A 19011-nucleotide genomic window follows, 5' to 3' on the forward strand; every position below is an offset into this window, starting at 1 on the left:
TTGTCGCTTATAAGTCACGAAGCCATGAAGGTCTCCCAACTGGTCGCCGCTCTGGCGGCCATATGCAGCTCGACAGCCGTCGACGCTCGCCTCGTCGCGAGGGTGCCCCAAGCTACACGCTCGGTTGTCCTGCCCGCGGACGGCATGTCACCCAAGCCTACCGTGCCCCCCAGCATGCACGAGCTGCTGCGTCGCCAGGACTCGACGTCGTATAAGTTGACCATGGCCGTGGCGCCCGACAACACTTGCGGCTACATCTCCGGCAACGCCAGCTGGGCCTACACCTGCGGCCCCAGCGCGACGTGCGGCCTCGTCTTTTCACAGCCGACTCACTCCGGCCTCGTCATGTGCTACAACGACGGGGGCTCCAACTTCCGATTCGGATGCATGGACTACAACGACATCTTTACATCTAGCAAGTGCGGCGACGCCTGCGCCCAGGACACTCTTGTTCTCAAGTGGTATGCGCTGCTGCTCACTCTTCACTGTTGCCCAGACCCTCTTTGCGACTAACAACAAAACAAGCACAAACTCTGCGAGCAAGTTCTGCAACACCATCGCATTCGCCGGCGGCATCACAGACTACTGGTGTGCCGCCCTCAGCGACTCTGTGGTCAACCGGGCCTTCACGACCTTCAGCGGGCAGACCAGCAGCCGGTCCTACTTTACAATCACGCAGACCGGCTCGTCCACTTCACTTCTCAACACGAAGCAGACGGGCAACAGCGATATTGGCAACCCTACGCCTTCTGGGACCCCGTCTAAAACCTCGTCAACGGCTGCCACCACCAGCACCAGCGGCTCCAGCGATAGCGATGGCAGCGACAAGGGCAACAGCGGAGGCGGAGGCGGAGGCAAGAAAACCCCCGTGGGTGCCATCGTCGGTGGTGTCGTCGGTGGTGTCGCTGCGATTGGCATTGCCGGTATCATTGCCTTCTTCTGCCTGCGGCGCAACAAGAAGCAAGCCGACGCTGGCAAGACGGCGAGCCCGCCTATGGACCAGTCTCCCGTGCAGCAGCCCAGCGTGCCGCCCAACATGGTCCAGCAGCAGCAGCCCGGCCCGCACACGTCGTACTACAACCCCAACTACCCTCCTCCCGTCCAGGGCTATCCCTCTCCCAACCAGCAATACCCGCAGAACACACCGCCGCCGCCAGGAGCATACTATCCCGCCGCCGATCCGTCCCTCAACCCGACGTCTCCTACAGGGTCGCACATGACGCACATGACCGACCCGCGGACCAACAGCACGAGTCCAGGCGTGCCCCAATGGGGCGGGAGCTACCCGGCTCCTGTCCCGGGCCAGCAGCAGCCGCAACAGCCGCCGCACGGTTTCCAGCCGCAGCAGCCCGTCATCCACGAGGCTCCCGCACAGACGTCGGAGAACCACCGCGGCCAGATGCACGAGCTGAGCTGAGCTGAGCTGAGCTGGGCTGGGCTGGGCTGGGATGAGCTGGGCGGAACCAACTCCTCTGGTTCGATGTGTTGGGGCCCGAAAAGGAACTCATGGATCCGCGGCGACGGACCTTGATTCTATCGGGGGTGTATTCTTATGCCATGTTGTATGCATTGTGAGGTCTGGCGTTGGGTTTAGAAAGGTCACTTGCGGGATAGCCCGACGCGGCGTATAGGGATTAATTACTCATGACATATAAAAAGTATTTGGATCAATATCTCGGCCACTATGGCTTTGGAACCCCCTTCTCAATACCTATGCCGCGAATATTATCCTCGTTGCGAACAGGTTCGACACGATCACACCCGTTTTATATAAGAATGTTGATTGCCAGTAACACTCAAGCCTTATATATCTACTTGGAGTTGCACGTTCAGAGTAAAGCACCTGGTTTGAACATTCTATTGCAATCCAAAATAACCGAACTTGGCTATGTCGATAGATCTCCAACATACATACATATCCATCATGGCGTCCAAGGCCCGTAAAATATGATTCATACAACACGCTCATCATCATTCCGTCGTCAAGCGAAGCTTCTTGCCCACATCCCTCCGTCGGGCCTGCACCGCTGCCCGCTCGGATGCCTTGGTCTCGCTCGTGTCCGCCGCCGGATCCCGTGCCTTGAGTGCCTGACGCAACATGCCCGCGTCGAAGAAGCCGTCTGGGGACGCACGTTAGCATAGATAAATAGCTCTGGGTTATTGGAAACTTACATCCGCCAAGCTCATCGTCATCACTGGCCGTCGTGCTCTCCTCCGCGAGGGACGACCCGTCTTGGGAACGCGGCGTCCTCACCGTCTCGAGGCCGGTGACGAGCCGGCCGCGTGACTTGAATCGGCCGACGGGCTTGGGTCTGGACTCCTCTGCCTCACGCGCCCGGCTGGTCTTGGCCGTTGAGGATTTGCGATTCGTGATTCGGAGAATCCGTCGAATCTCTAGGAGATAGCTCTCGAGTGCGTCCACGAAGCGCTTCGTCTGGCGATGCTTGCTCGAAACACAAATAGAGATGGAATCATCCTTAATGATGTACCCAATACCGAAACCGTCGCCTGAGGTCGGACCGAAACCAAAGTGCCTGAGTGACGGGTTGCCGCAGTTTGATGTCGACAAAACCGTGGTATTCAGCTTGTCCCAGCCAGAGTCCGCGAATATGAATGGCAGAGGATGACTGTCCCGTGATCGCGAGTTCGTGCTGTCGCCTCGCTCTCTGCTGCGTCCTATTTCAATGCTGTCCAGCGACGAGATGCACGAGTCCTTTTCAGCGCTGCCCACAGGTGAGTATCCATCGACCGGGCTGGACTGGCCGAAGCTGCTCATGCCGCTGCCCATCTCGTCGTCGACATACTTCTGCCAGACGCAGAACAGGGCGTACAGGTGCCGGTCGCAACCTTGAGCCTTGGCGCATTCTTTCGTTCGGTTGACGTGCTTCTGGCACGCATGCTTAAGCGCCTCGATCTTCTGCTCGAGCGGGTTGTCTGCCCAAAACGTTTGGACAAAGTCAACGGAGTCGCTTGTTACGGTCCGAACAGCCTCGGTACGGCCGTGCAAGTACACCTTGGTCATGGCCGGCTCATAAGTGCATTCGACTCGGCCGTACAGTCCATAGTATGCGGCCTGGAATGCCATCTGCACAAATGCATCGGGTGAGAATCCCATTGACGTGATGAAATTCTTGCCGTAGTACCCGAAATCAAGACACTGGAACTCGTTCTGCTCGATCAAATCGGCAAGCCTCGTCTCGGCGAAGCGGACGGCTATGCTCAACTCCGGAATCATGTCCCACTCCAGCTTTCGCGGTGTGGTGTTGACATCCCCGAAGCTTTCGGGGTCTCTCTTGGATGGATCGGGGCTCGTTGATGCCCATAGTGTTGGCGCTTGGCCGTTGATGGAGCGAGCGAAGCGGAGGATCGTATCCGTGTAAACGTCGCTGGCGAACCGGAGCACGGTGTGGCCATCCACACCGGTGTGCTCAAAGTTGATACCCGCGCTGCCGTTCTTGCAGACAATGATTTGCATCTTGTCGTACCAGCGGTTGGTGCAGGTACCAATCTGAACGCCGTTCTTCACTTCGCTTGTGCCACACAGCATGTTCTGGCACAGCGCTGCGACGTTGGGAGGCTCCGTGTAGTCAAGGCAAAGTACGAAAAGAGCGGAGTCCACGATGTTGAGACAGTCGGCGTTGTTTGAGCCAGGGTCCTTCGTCAGGACGTCTCTGAGGCCTGACCACACCTTGCGGTTCTCCGTGCTCAGGACGCCAAGAGCACCTTTCGCAGCTTCCTGGATGGGTATTTGAGCGGCATCCTCGGTGATTGTCTGAAGGTTGACGGCAATGTCCTTTTCGGTCATGATGACGTCGGAGTTGTCGTCCAGGACATCGAACCAGTATATCTGGCCATGGCACATGACCGCGATGTGCGTCGACTGGGGGTCCTGTACAATCTGACAGCCATTCTCGGTCGGCACTCTCGCAGTGCCAAATAAGCGAGAGAACTGGTACATGCAAAGCGGGGTGCCCTTGAACATGTCGGGAGGAAGCTCCTCTTTTCGGACTGCTCGGATGAAGTCGAGGGCGGACACGACCAGTGAAGCCGCGCGAGTGACTTGGTTGTTTCTCGCTGGGGTAGGATCATCTTCGAGAAGGAAGAAGGGGTTCAAGTTGAGAACCACTGGGTTGTCGAAGTTGAGATACGAGTCATACCCTGCCAACATTAGCCAAGTCAGGAGGGCCTGCAAAATGTTCCACTTACAGAATTGCTCGATGTAGCTCGTCTTGCCATGGGCATACTTCTTGAGCTTCTCTTGCAAATCAGGGCCGTCCTGCTTGAGAAACTCCTGAACGGCATGTCTCGTCTCAGCCCGCTCGCGGGGCGCCTGAAGTGGTGCAAGGACTTCCAAGTATCTCTTGCAAGTGTCCTCGAGCTCAGGAATAGGGAGCTTAGGTAGCTTATCTTGAGCGGCAAAGGTGATGCCGCCCTCCTTTTTTGCGCTGTAGGAAGCCATGGGCATTCTCGTATAAGCCGATGACAGTTCCAGAGGCTGACGCGACGAGACAGATGCTGGAGGCTCTGGGACGCTTCGAGGCGTAGCTGGGTTGGCCGGAGGCTCTGCCAGCCTCGCTGCCAGAGAATTTGGAGGACTGAAGACTCGGACTTTGGCGGTCATCTTGTCAGCGAACCCGTGAACTTTTAGTAGTAGAGTGGCGAGACGCTGGTGCTGATGTTGAGACCGCGCAGAGCGGTGCGGTAGAAGTAGTGGCAGTCCTGGAGGTAGTAGGCTGGCATCACACTCGCTTGTTGGACCGCGGTGGGCCGGGTATGTGTGTAAGGCAACTTCAACTTGAGTTGCGGGATTATCGAACAGTGAAACACGAGTACGTGAGGGTAGGGGAGGTGGAGGATGAGACGGGAGGTAGGTGATATAAGAGTTGTCGGGCACGGCAATGGACGGGATGCAGAGTGGAGTCCCCGCAACCGGACGGCACAGGGTACCGGTGGTGTTATCTGGTGGATGAATTCCGTGGATGCACGAGGAAGGGTAATCTGGTGCTCCCTTGTGGGCCGTCCCAGGAACAGGATCGAGGAGGACGTTCGTGGGGAGCTGGGCAGATGTGGACGGGGACTGGGGTGCGTGGGCTAGGGGAGGCGGGAGACGGCCCATGGGGAGATGCTCGCTTGGGTCCTCCTCCGGAGGCCCGAAAGTCAATATGACTTGAGCAAATAGCCGCTGCTGTGGGGGAGGGGCAACGAGAAAGCCGGGGACACGACTCTGATGGAGTGGCCGAACACAGCGAGGGAAATACATATGCCGCTTGGACTCACCCTTGGCGACGGCGCGACACGGGCGCTACCGTGGTGCGTATCAGACGACGCTTGGGATATCGACGGGAGGGAGACGACGCAGCGCGGTGAACTGTACGGAAGAGGCAGTCAGTGAGCGGCTGATCCGAGAGGTGGCTTCGCATGTGCTGTGGTGCAGTGTGCGACGACTCGTCGCGTGGTACCTCGTACATGTGCTAACGCGGACAAGCCTGTGACAGATACAGACGGAAGCCCACCGGTCATGGGTGCGACATGGGGGTCACCAAGAGGTCGCGCACTCACACGTGCCCAAGAGGAAGACGGTTGGACAGCAGGAGGCTGACGAAGGGCGGCCGCAACGTTGTATGTACGTAAGACGTGTGGTTCGCTACCTAGAGCAGGTACTAATGTACTGTATCGATCGCATCGCCGGGGGGGCAGCTGGAGGCTTCGTCACTTCGGGACGGCGGGCGTGGGCGGATACCAGGCAGGCCAGGGCAGGGCTGCGGCGGAAGTTGGGGGCAGAGCGCGCTTCGGGCGAAGGGGACCTCTCGGCTGTTTGTCGCGCGTGGACGGCCGGCAGTGGTGGAGCTGTCAGGCGCCGCGGAGGGCGACGCTCCGTTGGCACGGGCCAGAGCACCGAAGGGAATGGGAAGGGTGCCCGTCCAGAAGCGTAATGCAGCCTAATGTGGCGGCCGTGACTGGTCTGGTCTGCGGGATGGGCGGCCTGGGCTGGCAGCTGCTGGGCTGCTGGCGCGCTGAAACGGGGCGCCCGTAGATCCGCCCGACGGGTTCCACTCCTCGGTCTGCACTCTGCAGCAGGTTGCGGCTCTCGGTTTGGCGGCTTGTGAGTTGCGCTGCGGCGGCGACAGAGTCCGTCGTCGCGATTAGAAGAGAATGATGAGGGGGGACATGAGATACCGCAGGACGGATTACGAGTGTCTTTGTTCATTACTGTCCATCACGTGGCCATTGCATTTCTCGGGGGCAGGCACGATGTACGATGTACTGGGTACGCGCAGCGGTCGGAGTTCCTGCCGTGTCGAGATTTTCACGATGAAATGGAGGGCTGGCTGGACTGGACGGATCCGCCCCTCTCAGCATCTGTCGTACTGTAACGTCAACATGACAGCACCAGCCCGTTGCCACTGCCGCCGCCTCCCGTGTCGTCTCGCGCTGCAGAGAGCCCGAACAAGGCAGACGACTGATTCTGACGCATGGTTGGGCTGGCTGGCCCGGCATCCTCTCTACCACCCCAGCACCTTGGCTGCGGTTGATATAGCAAGCATGGTCGCCAGCGCCCGACATGTCGACAATGCACCCCTGATCCTGCGAGCCGGCTGCCTCGACGGAACCGAGAAGTGGATGCGCCAGCAGCAGCCGTTCCTCAGGCCCCGGAGGATTGCAAGCCGTTGGATGTCGTCGAACCACGTCGGCACTCCTCGGCCATGGACGCTTTAATCCCGAGGTTTGCCACGACTGGGCGTTTGCGCCGTTCAGACACCAGACGAAATCGTATCGCACCAACAAGCAGGCTGCGTGCACATGGCTTCGGACCAAAGGACGCCAAACGGATGGAGAAGTTGGCTGGTGGTGGCGGCCTGCCCTCGGGGCCCCAGAATTTCGTCATTTTCGCATCCGCACCGCCGAGAGCGTGACCGACCCTGGCAAGCCTGGCCAACACACAGTCAGCTGCCTTGGCACGTGACTGGCGGTGCTCCGGCTTGGCACGGTCACGGACCCGCGCCCGACCGAATGCTTCACCGGAGCCGCCGCCGCAGGACCCGCAATTCCCGGCTCGGTTGAGGACAGCCGGGTCGGGATGCTCGCGGCAAGGGGGAGGATGTCCGGGAGGAACATGCTGCGGCGACCCGGCGGCTTTTAGTGAAGAGTCTTTCTTGTCGCATGGCTCGTATTCCGCACTCTTCTGTGCCGACCGGTCTCGTCACGCCGACTGCTGACATCTCCCGAGGTGGAGCCACTGGCTGCTGGCCCTCAGGCACCGCGTATTCTTCGCATTCTGGCCGGTTGCGCTGTGCTCTCGCCTCAAAGCGGGCTGGAGAGTGGACCAGCCCCAATGCTCAGCCTCAGACAGGCCCTTCCATCGACCAACATCAACGCTAATGGGAACCCTGCAAGGAGTGGCCGCCTGAGCAGAACAGGACACGATAGACAAAGAAAACAGAAGTTTGCATAACGGCGGGACTTTGCAGCGCACGAGAACTGGAAAAAGAGCAATCTAGCGCGCTTTGTCCAACAGACTCTTGCGTGTCCCTCTGGAGCTGCATCATCAGCGTCGTCAGTCGAGGCCCTCCCAATCGGGATAGTCATGCGAGGTCGACTCGGCAAGCCCCACTATGCCACCCCTCGCCCTGACTGACCGGCGACGGCAATGCAGCGCGAAGCCACAGCCCTACGGCCAGGGTCCTGGTCCGTTGGGATGCATGGCCCCATCTGGTTGTGGCTCTGTCTTCGAATCGACACTTCCCTTTGGGAACTCATTCGAGGTGCAAATTCCCGAAGCATGCACGGACTCGTAATGCCGGCGACAGAGCCCCAGATTGTACCCCTGGTTGTCATCCGCTCGTGATGTGGCCAGGGCGCCTATCATGACAGCATCATGCCGGAGGTGTGTGATAGTTTCAACATCTATATATGCCTGCCGCCCACGCGCCCTCAGTCCCTTGAAGCTCCATTGCTTAGAGTACAGTTCATACGATACACACACCAAGGGCAGGGCGCACCCTATCATATCTTCGATAAAGTCCCCCGCGCTGCCCATCATGGCGACCTACCTATACAAAAAGTTCCTCAGCCCGTCGCGCAACGAATCGTCCCCTCGACCGTCACCGAAGACATGTGCCCACCGGCAAGGGCCAGAGACCACACCATGCCTGGACTGCAAGGCAGAGAAGTCGAAAGTAAGAAAATACCGATGGAAGATCATCTTTGGCCTACTATGGCCGTACTCTCTACAAGCGCTCGATGCCACCATGTACGCATATCCCCTCGAGATCTTGTGGCCTGCTTACCCTGACCATTGACCAGCATCGCGAGCGCACTGCCATGGATCGCAAGCGACTTCAACGAAATATCTCAGCAAAATTGGATCGTATCGGCGTTTAACCTGACTTCGGCCGCCTTCATCCCGTTCTGGGCTCAGATGGCTGATGTGTTTGGGCGTTACGCCTCCATCACCGCGGCGGTAATCATAATGATGATCGGGAGTGCGCTCTGCACCGGATCCCCGACGAACGCCTATGCCGTCCTATTGCTTGGGCGCGCTTTCCAAGGCATTGCCTCCGCCGGCCTAAACGTCGTCGTCCGCACTATCCTCGCTGACAGAGTCACCCTGCGAGAAAACGCCAAGAACTGGGCTATCTTTGCGTTCGTTGGAGGTATATCCTATGCGATGGGCCCCGTCATCGGTGGCTACCTCACTAGGGCCAACTGGAGATGGTGTTTCGGAATCAACCTCCCCATCGCCGCCGTTGCCTTGCTGGCCATCTTCTTCGTACTTCGAAAAGAGCTCTTAGGGCCGCAGCCAATCCCCGAGCTTGACGAAACGACCGAGACTGGGCGCCGAGCCAAGCTCGCAGCGCGACTCAAGACGGTTGATGTGGGTGGACAGGCCCTCTTTGTCATAGGCTTTGGTCTTATTATCCTAGGCCTGACATGGGGTGGCGTGACCTATCCCTGGGCTTCGGCGGCGGTGATTGTGTCGCTTGTCGTCGGCTGCTTGTTCGTCGGCTTCTTTTTTGTCTGGGAGAGGATGCTTTCTCCAGGGCGGGCGCTGTCCAAGAAGATGCCGTGGCAACGACCCATGATTCCCTGGGCGATGTTGACGAATCGCGATCTTGGTTTGATCTTCTACACCGAGTGCGCTACCGGCATGGCCATGTTTTCGGTATGTGATAACTTACCCCTGCTGCAACAGTAATGGACTAATTGCCCCAGGTGCTTTACTTTTGCAACATCTATTTCATCGCAGTCAAGGTACGGGAGACACTCGGAGATACGCACAACACAATGAAAACTGACTGGGAGGACAGGGGAACAGCTCAGACAAGGCAGGCCTGCAGCTGCTTTATTTCACACCAGGAATCGGAGGTGAGCAACTTCGTCACTGCCACGAAAAGCCACATTCTCATGGATCTTTATAGTTGGCATCTACCTCTGCTCCTTTCTGTGCAATCGATGGCCGCGCATGACGTTCCCACCCCTATTTCTCGGCACACTCATCGAGATGGTCGGAGTTGGAGTTCTCGCCTGGGCCTTGTATATGGAAAGAACGGCGACGGTATTCGGCATGATGGCTCTGGTCGGCTGCGGCATGGGTCTCCGATTCATGGTTGCGCCGCTTCACGGCATTGGCATCTTCAAGGCCCACCGCGCGGCAGTCATTGGACTCATGGCTGTCGCTGTTCCTTTTGGCGGGACGATCGGGCTGACTGTGATGTCGACTGTGTTCAACAACACGTCCGGGCTCGACTCGAAGCACAGTGACTTCTCCAGACTGGGGGAGCTTCCCGAAGGAGCCAGGCAGCAGGCAGTCTACGACGCAAAGGTGAGCGAGCAATGGTTCAACAGCTTTCCGAGAATGGCTTTGCTAACAGAAGAGCAGATGGGTGTCGTCTGGGCATTTGTTGCCATTGTTCCCTTCATGGTCCTGGTAGGTGCCCGCGGTTGTTGGCAATTGTGAAACGCTGAGAGGCTAACCAGCCATTCTACTAGTCTTGGTTCTGTTGCTTCTTCCTCGGCAATGTGATGCTCGGCAAGAAGTCGGCGGTCGATGACGACGGTGACGGAAGCCAAGATATTGTCTTCGAGGAACCATACCTCTGGAGTCTGTTGAAGGGCCGGCGAGCACGTGTGGAGGATTACACGGGAATAAGGCTCGAAAGCCCCCGTGGAGGAGAAAGGTTCAAGAGGACATCGAACGAAGCCTCTCTCGCTTGAAGGAGGATGGCGCGTCGGATGCGGGCTTGCTTTTGTGTTTGATACCCCGATTGATAGACAATTACGCTCGAGCTGCCTCTTGCGCCTCTCGGGCCACATCCGTTCCCCATGCCTCTACGCATCTACACTGGCGGGAGTTGCGGCTCTGCCAACTTAACATGGTCTGATCAACGGCCGCAGGAAATAAGTCCATGATGGCATCGGCGATTATCTACCAAACTTTGGCAGCTTCCGGAGCTCTCGGGAGCTCTCCAACGTTGGTGTCAGTCCGGGGAGAACTGAGTTTGACGTTGCGCGGTCGGCGGTTGCGCTAACAAAGCTTCGACTTGACCAACAGACGAACGGCAGACGGATTGAGAACTTGAGAAGCATCAGATTGCGACGGGCCGTTGCATCGAAAGTCTGTCGCGAATATCTCGACGTCGGGGAGCTCAACGCAGCTTCGAGCAGCGCTAGACTGGACGAGACCGCTTCCAAGGGGCAAGTCCTGGGGCTTCCCACCTCTCGCCGTGGCAACGCACTTTGGCGCGATCCCATTTTTTTCCCGCATGCAGCTTGCGCTCACAATGGCCCCGCCACTGCGAGCTGCGGCCGAGTGTGGATGACGATACCCCACCGAAACGGGCCCAGGAGGCGTTGCCTCGCCACCCACCAGAAGCTCAGGGAAGCGCGAAAATTCAATTCAATTGCGCTGGGCAGACTGGACGGACCGAAAGTATGTCGCCCGGCCGCTTTTGGCAGCCCGGACAGGCCATGATGCGCTTGGGTCGTGTTGCTCGCTCGTCCTGGTCCGGATGAATTGGGAACCTCGACTGGCGAGGCACGGGGCGGTGTGCCCTTGTCGCTTGAGCAGTGACTGTCGTCGGTTCTATCGTGCGCTTGCCCCTCTGCATGGCGGCGAGGGACGTGGAGGGGCAGCGAAGGCGAGCTCTGGTGGGTGCCGCCCAAGTGGTGTGAGCGAGCGAACGAACCTGTGAGGGAAAAGAGGGGCAGCAAAGCGACCAAGTTGATCGTCGAGCTTCCAGAGGGTGCATCCAGGTGGGGCAGGCACCTTGCCAAGGGGTATGTGCTACCTGGCTGACCGCCTGTTGTCCCGGGTGAGACAAGGTTCCGAAGACTTGGAGGGGTGACGACGGTGCCCCGCGATGGAATTTTCGGGAGCTCTCGATGGGCAGCCATGACATCAAAAAAAACCCACCGCCAGGTAGAGCAGCTTCAGGGCCATGGATGACGATGCAAGGGTGCCGGGCGGGCAAAAAAAAAAGGACAGTGACGAGCAGAGGCATCGAGACGATCCCTGCCGCTCCGTCGTCACTGCAGAGATTGAGTGAATGCCTGACGCTGGACGCCGGACGGGGGCCCGGGTCGCTGCCCGGCCAGCGGCTTCTAGCGGGGTGCAGCGCCCGCCAGTGGCTGCCAGAGCCTTCCGGCACCCCCTGCAACCTTCTGGTGGGCTGCCTTGGAACAGTGTAGAAGCACATCGAAGCCCGCCCGCCTTCTTTTATTTAGATGCTCTCACAACCGCCCTGCTCGACCCGAAACTCTTTTCCCTCATCCTCCCTCTCATACCCTCACACACACCTCTCTCTCTTCTTCACGCAGCTCAATTCATCGACTGGATTGACTTGCCGTTTCGCCGTTTTCTTTGCAGCATCTCCCCTCACATCACAACCACATCTGCACAGTCATCATGGGTCCCGCCGTCGGTATCGATCTGGGTACCACGTACTCGTGCGTGGGCATCTTCCGCGAGGACAGATGCGACATCATCGCCAACGACCAGGGCAACCGCACCACGCCCTCGTTCGTTGCCTTCACCGACACTGAGCGTCTGATCGGCGATGCCGCCAAGAACCAGGTCGCCATGAACCCTCACAACACCGTCTTCGACGCCAAGCGGTTGATTGGCCGCAAGTTCGCCGACGCCGAGGTCCAGGCCGACATGAAGCACTTCCCCTTCAAGGTCATCGACAAGGCCGGCAAGCCTGCCATCGAGGTCGAGTTCAAGGGCGAGCAGAAGACCTTCACTCCCGAGGAGATCTCCTCCATGGTCCTGACCAAGATGCGCGAGACCGCCGAGAGCTACCTGGGCACCCAGGTCACCAACGCTGTCGTCACGGTTCCCGCCTACTTCAACGACAGCCAGCGCCAGGCTACCAAGGACGCCGGTCTCATTGCCGGCCTCAACGTCCTCCGTATCATCAACGAGCCTACCGCTGCTGCCATCGCCTATGGCCTGGACAAGAAGGTCGAGGGCGAGCGCAACGTCCTGATCTTCGATCTTGGTGGTGGTACCTTCGATGTCTCTCTCCTGACCATTGAGGAGGGTATCTTCGAGGTCAAGTCCACTGCTGGTGACACTCACCTGGGTGGCGAGGACTTCGACAACCGTCTCGTCAACCACTTCGTTAATGAGTTCAAACGCAAGCACAAGAAGGCAAGTAGCGACAGAAACGGGAGAAACGTCGGGAACGAAGGCAACTCGAGTAACGTTGGGAACGTTGGGAACGTCGGGAATATCAGGAATGTCGGGAACGTTGGGAATGTCGGGAATGTCGGAAACGACAGACACGACAGGAACGACAGGAACGGCAGGAACGATAGGAACGACAGGAACGACGGGAACGACGGGAACTTGAGGAACGCCGGAAACGACAGCGACCCGTCCCCTCAAATTTTTAATCCAAATGCTAACTTTGTACCACAGGACCTGTCCACGAACGCTCGTGCTCTGCGCCGTCTCCGTACTGCCTGCGAGCGTGCCAAGCGCACTCTTTCTTCGTCTGCCCAGACGTCCATTGAGATCGACTCCCTGTTCGAGGGTATCGACTTCTACACCTCCATCACCCGGGCCCGTTTCGAGGAGCTCTGCCAGGACCTCTTCCGCTCCACCATCCAGCCCGTCGACCGCGTCCTCAGCGACGCCAAGATCGACAAGAGCCAGGTCCACGAGATCGTCCTCGTCGGCGGCTCCACCCGTATCCCCCGCATCCAGAAGCTCATTACCGACTACTTCAACGGCAAGGAGCCCAACAAGTCCATCAACCCCGATGAGGCTGTTGCCTACGGCGCTGCCGTCCAGGCTGCCATCCTGTCTGGCGACACTTCCTCCAAGTCGACCAACGAGATCCTGCTTCTCGACGTCGCGCCTCTGTCTCTCGGTATCGAGACCGCTGGTGGCATGATGACCAAGCTCATTCCCCGCAACACTACCATCCCCACCAAGAAGTCCGAGGTCTTCTCCACCTTCTCCGACAACCAGCCTGGTGTGCTCATCCAGGTCTACGAGGGTGAGCGCCAGCGCACCAAGGACAACAACCTGATGGGCAAGTTCGAGCTCACTGGCATCCCCCCTGCCCCTCGTGGTGTTCCCCAGATCGAGGTCACCTTCGACCTTGACGCCAACGGCATCATGAACGTCTCCGCCGTCGAGAAGGGCACTGGCAAGTCCAACAAGATCGTCATTACCAACGACAAGGGCCGCCTGTCCAAGGAGGAGATTGAGCGCATGCTGGCTGATGCCGAGAAGTACAAGGACGAGGATGAGGCTGAGGGCCGCCGTGTCGCTGCCAAGAACGGCCTCGAGTCGTACGCGTACTCCCTGCGCAACACCCTGTCTGACCCCAAGGTCGACGAGAAGATTGAAGCTGCCGACAAGGAGACCCTCAAGACCGAGATCGACAAGATCGTTGCTTGGCTCGACGACAGCCAGCAGGCCACCCGCGAGGAGTACGAGGAGCATCAGAAGGAGCTTGAGGCTATTGCCAACCCCATCATGATGAAGTTCTACGGCTCTGAGGGTGGTGCCCCTGGCGGCATGCCCGGTGGCGCTCCCGGCGGCTTCCCTGGCGCCGGTGGCCCCCCTGGCGGCGCTGGCGGCGATGACGGCCCCACTGTCGAGGAGGTCGACTAAATTTCTTGATACCCCTTCCAAATTGGTAATGCGTTTACGATGCGGAGGTTCATGGGGTTCAGGGATTACGAGCTGATTAGACTTGCGCCTGCGTTGCACTTTCAATGGTTATGACAGGGAACGGAAAACTGGGTGGTAACCCTGGATTTGTACTTTAATGAGCAAAGGAATGAGAATTTCAATGGCATAGACCATACAAACACTTGAACTTTCTTTCCCGTGACAGTGATGAGTGTGTGCGGATTGCACAGTGGCAAAGAGAACAAGCCAATATTATGCCGCCCTGTGGCCAGGAGCCGGGAGCTATGACTTGACTTGTATTTGCCTTCACGATAGGTACGAGGGGCACGCACGAGAAGCACGACAGGTGGGAAAGGAGCAATATTTCACCTTATTGATGCGCGCAATGGTCCCGAGAACCGTACCAGTGGAAACGCACATGTCGGATTTGTCGGGTTTGGAGGAGATCGTGTGCATTTGGCTGCAAGCAAGCCGTGCACGCGCCTCTGTCCTTCCTGGTTAGTGGCAGTTTTAGATATTGTTCAGCGGTTAGGTAGGGGCATAGACGCCTGGTCTGACGCAGACCCCTGATGGCCGTGTTGGTGCAGCCTGCACATACCTGTCGACAGCGGGAAATTTGTCGGGTGCAGAATTGCCCGCTCTTGACACTGATGGCTTACTTGGATTGTGCAATGTATTTTTTACGCTGAAGGATGGGCCAATTCTTCTACATTGGGGACCAAGTCCTTTGATCCCGATCTTGTAACCCCTGCTTCGTTACAGTGATGACGGGACGGCATTTGCCAAATGGTATAGAGCAGAGAACACGCACCTTGCGTGATGGTCTATGTACATGGTGGTATATAATTGCATGATGAAATTTTGCTCAATCGTCATGAAGCCTTGTCGTGCCCAAGTTCTGTTCGGACTGCTCTCCTCCTCGCGTCCTCGGTCTTCCGCCACTCCTCGTCGCTGACCGTCGGGGGCTCAACCCTCTCTGTAAACGCGGTGCCCGGCGGCACCTTTTCTGTCCGGCTCTCCCAGATATCCTCAGAGCTGGGCTTCCCAGCGCCGTACTTGCGCCACTCCTTCTCGCGGTAGTGCGCGCGGACCATCTTGTCCTTGAGCTCGCCGGTGTACGACTTGGTGCGCATGCAGAACCAAAAGTCGTCCCACTGCTCGGAGCAGGAGCGCATCTCGCCGTAGCGGTAGACGGCGTTGAACTGGCCGCCCAGGGAGTTGCAGGACCAGGCGAGGTCGAAAGCCTGGCGGCAGGACATTTCGGTCGGGAGGAGGGATTCGGCGAGGGGGTCGCCGATGGGTGCCTCGGGTGGCGCTTGTGAGGACTTGGGGGACGCTTTCAGGGTGAGCCACGAGGCTAGCGTGGACTTTGACTGGTCGTTGGGAGGTTCTGAAGGGTTGGTGTTGGAGGGTGATGATGATTCGTCGTTCTTGAAAAGGTCGTAGAACTTTTGGATCTCGGGGTCGACGGGCTCGTTGGGAGCGGCGGTTTGGGCTGTTGTGGGTGGTTTCGATTCGACGCGCGCGTCTTGCGGTGACTCGGTTGGCTTGGGAGCCGGGGTTGATGCCCAGAGCCAGCCCATTGTGCGCCGATTATAGCGAGTGTCGTTGAGGAGGAGATGGCGCAGGAGTGTGGTTGTCTGAGATGGCTGAGGTCTCAATTCCACTTGCGATTGGTTCGGCAAGTTTGAATCGTCAGATCGGGGTCGCGTGCTCCCAAGGAACCGTGTCAAAGTAGTCCAGGCCCAGAAAACCACTGGTTGTCGTTCAAATCTTGTTCAAGCTTCTAAGCAGCGCATCAAACTGTCTTGCTCTGGGGCATCTCAGTCCAGAGTCTGTCGGAACGAACATTTGGCGGATCGGATAAACAGAATAGCCGAGTTCCGGCGCGGCCTGGGCCGCCCCGCGGGCGCGCGCAACGGCCATGACCTCATTGGCAGTGGAGCTTCGGAGCTCTGCCAGGGTGGGTGGATCACTGGGTAACAGGCAGGAGCTCGGTCGCGACCGTCACCATGATGTGAAGGGTCGACTGATCTGGAACGGCTTCTCTCTTCACTCCTCCTCCACACCTCGATTCTGTTTTGCTATCAGTACCCGCACGCCGTGCGCCGGTGGCAGGGGACATGATACCAACACGAGGCCTTGCGTCGCTGGCGCTGCGACGAGGCGCAACTTTGCCCAGCGCGATGTTCCGTCGCCCAGGCGTTCTCGCGACGGCGACCTTTCCTCGGCTTCGTGTGAACCATGGCTTCAGGGTCGGCACCGCAGGTCGCGCGTGGGAGAGTACCACGACGAAGACCGCGGAAACGACGACAGAGGAGAAAGAGACGGGCCATTTCTCGGTGAAGCATAATGAGTCGCTCCTCTTCTTCGACAGTGAGTTCTATGCGCGCGCCGGCCTGTCATACCGAGATTCACTAACACAACGCGCGTACAGACCTCTTCCCAATCAAGCTGAGCGCCTTGCTCAGGATGCCCGCCGAGCCTGACCGCGACCTGGCTGGCCTTCTCCGGCGGTTTGAGAGCTCGTCCCTCGGCATCATGGATCCCATCCGCCTCGTCAAGTCGGCCATCCCCGCCGACATGTCACTCAAGGTTACGGAAATCATGCCCAGACTCAAGGACGGCGGCGCCTTTGTGAAGGTGCAGCACGACCCAAGCGTTAGTGCCTCGGAGATTGAAAGTACTTAACCCCTTCCCGTTTCCTATTGACGCACCTCGCAACTATAGAATACTAACCGCCGCTTGCAGGTACGCTTTTGCAGAAACTCACCGAGCATCCGCTCAAACCTTGGTTCAGCCCCTTTCGCGGAATCAAGGCTCGCCTCGTGAGGGGCAGTCCCTGGCTCGAGGACCTCTACAGGTTTCCGTCGTCACTAGTCAAAGTCGAATTTGTTCCAAGAGAACCGGGTCAGAACCCAGCAGAGCTATCTGAAGAGATCTTGTACAGCCTCTTCCGACGATACGGCAAAATTGCCGACATCATCCCTCAGGCCTGGGACTCCAAAGAGACGCCGCGGTATGCGACCATTGGCTTTCCCAGGATACGAGACGCCATCATGGCACGCAACTGCCTCCACGGCTTCGTCGTGACGGACGGCATGGGGGGAGGCAAGGACGGCACGGTCCTGCGCCTCTCGTACGTGAAACGCGTCAAGGCGCACAGCATCTGGAATTGGCTCACCAGTCACCCACGTATCGTGATCCCCATCGTCGCGGCTCTCCTTGCGGGCATCTCGGTCATGATATTTGACCCCATCCGCAAGTTCTTTGTCAAGCTTCACGTTCAGCATTCCCTCCGCTTCACCGAATCCCGCGTCTACAAGTGGTTCAAGTCTCAGACAGGGAGCTTCAGCTTCAGCGGCAAGAACAAGGAGCGTATGGAGGGGTTGAGTACCGTTTGGAACCATAGACGTGATGTCATCGAGCAGCTGCAAGGCTGGCTTGATGGAAGCTCGGACACTTTCATCGTTGTCACCGGTCCAAGGGGTTCCGGCAAGGTCGAGATGGTCATGGACCAGTCGCTTTCTGGACGCAAAAACGTGCTCATGATCGATTGCCGGCCCATTGTGGACGCAAGCGGCGAGGCCGGGACGCTGAGGCGACTTGCCAGTGCCGTGGGATATCGGCCGATTTTCTCGTGGGCCAACAGCTTGAGCAGCATGGTCGATCTTGCCGTTCAAAGCACGACGGGCGTCAAGGCAGGATTCTCCGAAACGCTCGAGTCACAGGTCAACAGCATCCTGCACACGACAGCGGCGGCGCTCAAGGAGGTGGCGCTTTCTGGGCGAACGAAGAAGGACAAGGATGCTGCGCTATCTGAAGACGGCTTCCTCGAGGCGCACCCGGAGCGGCGACCTGTCATCGTCATCGACAATTTCCTACACAAGAATGACGACAAAGCCTTCGTCTACGACAAGATCGCGGAGTGGGCGGCTACCATTGTGCAAAACAATGTCGCCCACGTCGTGTTTCTCACGAGCGATTCGGCATATTCGAAGCCGTTGTCCAAGGCCATGCCGGACAGAGTCTTCCGCACGATCTCTCTTGGCGACCTCGACCACAACGTGGCCAAGAACTTTGTCCTCAGCCGCTTGGAGGAGGAGCAGCGGCTGGAGGATGAAGCAAAGGAAGGCGAAGAAAAGAAGCCACGGGCCCAACGCAATCTCAATGGGCTGGACGAGTGCATCGAGACCCTTGGAGGTCGCTTGACAGATCTCGAGTTCCTCTCACGGCGCATCAAAGCCGGACAGAGCCCGCGTCAGGCCGTCGATGAGATCGTGGGCGAGAGTGCTACGGACATCGTCAAGATGTACCTCCTACCCAAGACGGGCGAAGAGAAGAAGTACTCTATGCAGCAGGCTTGGCATGTCGTCAAGTCTCTCGCCGAGGCCCCGTCATTGAGGTACAACCAAGTCCTCCTGTCCCCGGCGTTTGCATCCTCAACAACCCCGTCGGCTGCCGACGGGGAGGCCGCGCTCGAGGCCCTGGCCAGCTCGGAGCTCATCTCGCTGAAGTCCCATCAGGGGCGGCCTCAACTCGTCCGTGCGGGTAAGCCCCTCCACCAGGCCGCCTTCGCCGTGCTTGTGCGCGACCGCGTGCTCAAGGCCAAGATGGACCTGGCCGCCATGACGGAGATGTCCAAGGTCGAGGCGAAGAGCATAGCGTCGGTCGAGCAGGAGCTCACGATGCTGGGCGCGCTTCCGCGACAGACCAACGAGACGGCGGGCAGGGTCACGTACCTGCTGGGCAAGCTCGACGCGTCGCAGAGGAAGATTGCGGAGCTGGACCGGGAGATGGGAGCTCTGAAGAAGGTGCTCAACGAGGAGTTTTAGTTGTGTGATTACGGCGTGTTGTTAAGT

General features: G+C 58.5%; 6 protein-coding genes across 6 annotated transcripts; 4 read left to right on the top strand and 2 right to left on the bottom strand.

Moving 5' to 3' along the window:
- Positions 1–24: 24 nt before the first annotated feature.
- On the top strand, positions 25–1417 carry PLICBS_008337 (uncharacterized protein; the record flags this gene model as incomplete). The annotated part of the gene is made up of 2 exons (XM_018324147.2): positions 25–461; positions 526–1417. The coding sequence occupies 2 exons, from the start codon at positions 25–27 to the stop codon at positions 1415–1417; spliced, it is 1329 nt and encodes a 442-aa protein (XP_018177326.1).
- A 554-nt stretch (positions 1418–1971) lies between these two features.
- Positions 1972–4465, bottom strand: PLICBS_008338 (uncharacterized protein; the record flags this gene model as incomplete). Its single annotated transcript, XM_018324146.2, has 3 exons — positions 1972–2120; positions 2173–4158; positions 4207–4465. The coding sequence occupies 3 exons, from the start codon at positions 4463–4465 to the stop codon at positions 1972–1974; spliced, it is 2394 nt and encodes a 797-aa protein (XP_018177325.2).
- A 3574-nt stretch (positions 4466–8039) lies between these two features.
- On the top strand, positions 8040–10215 carry PLICBS_008339 (uncharacterized protein; the record flags this gene model as incomplete). Its single annotated transcript, XM_018324145.2, has 7 exons — positions 8040–8251; positions 8305–9163; positions 9214–9252; positions 9309–9366; positions 9420–9823; positions 9881–9928; positions 9991–10215. 7 exons carry the CDS (start codon positions 8040–8042, stop codon positions 10213–10215), a joined length of 1845 nt encoding a protein of 614 aa, XP_018177324.2.
- Positions 10216–11905: 1690 nt separating this feature from the next.
- On the top strand, positions 11906–14128 carry PLICBS_008340 (70-kilodalton heat shock protein; the record flags this gene model as incomplete). Its single annotated transcript, XM_018324144.2, has 1 exon — positions 11906–14128. One exon carries the CDS (start codon positions 11906–11908, stop codon positions 14126–14128), a length of 2223 nt encoding a protein of 740 aa, XP_018177323.2.
- An 893-nt stretch (positions 14129–15021) lies between these two features.
- PLICBS_008341 (uncharacterized protein) lies at positions 15022–15732 on the bottom strand (the record flags this gene model as incomplete). The annotated part of the gene is made up of 1 exon (XM_018324143.2): positions 15022–15732. The coding sequence occupies one exon, from the start codon at positions 15730–15732 to the stop codon at positions 15022–15024; it is 711 nt and encodes a 236-aa protein (XP_018177322.2).
- A 603-nt stretch (positions 15733–16335) lies between these two features.
- On the top strand, positions 16336–18984 carry PLICBS_008342 (mitochondrial escape protein 2; the record flags this gene model as incomplete). The annotated part of the gene is made up of 3 exons (XM_018324142.2): positions 16336–16525; positions 16587–16832; positions 16901–18984. 3 exons carry the CDS (start codon positions 16336–16338, stop codon positions 18982–18984), a joined length of 2520 nt encoding a protein of 839 aa, XP_018177321.2.
- Between the last annotated feature and the right edge of the window lie 27 nt (positions 18985–19011).

Source organism: Purpureocillium lilacinum (genome assembly GCF_023168085.1).
Source record: "Purpureocillium lilacinum CBS 284.36 DNA, scaffold_6, whole genome shotgun sequence".
In the NCBI taxonomy this organism is placed as follows: domain Eukaryota; kingdom Fungi; phylum Ascomycota; class Sordariomycetes; order Hypocreales; family Ophiocordycipitaceae; genus Purpureocillium; species Purpureocillium lilacinum.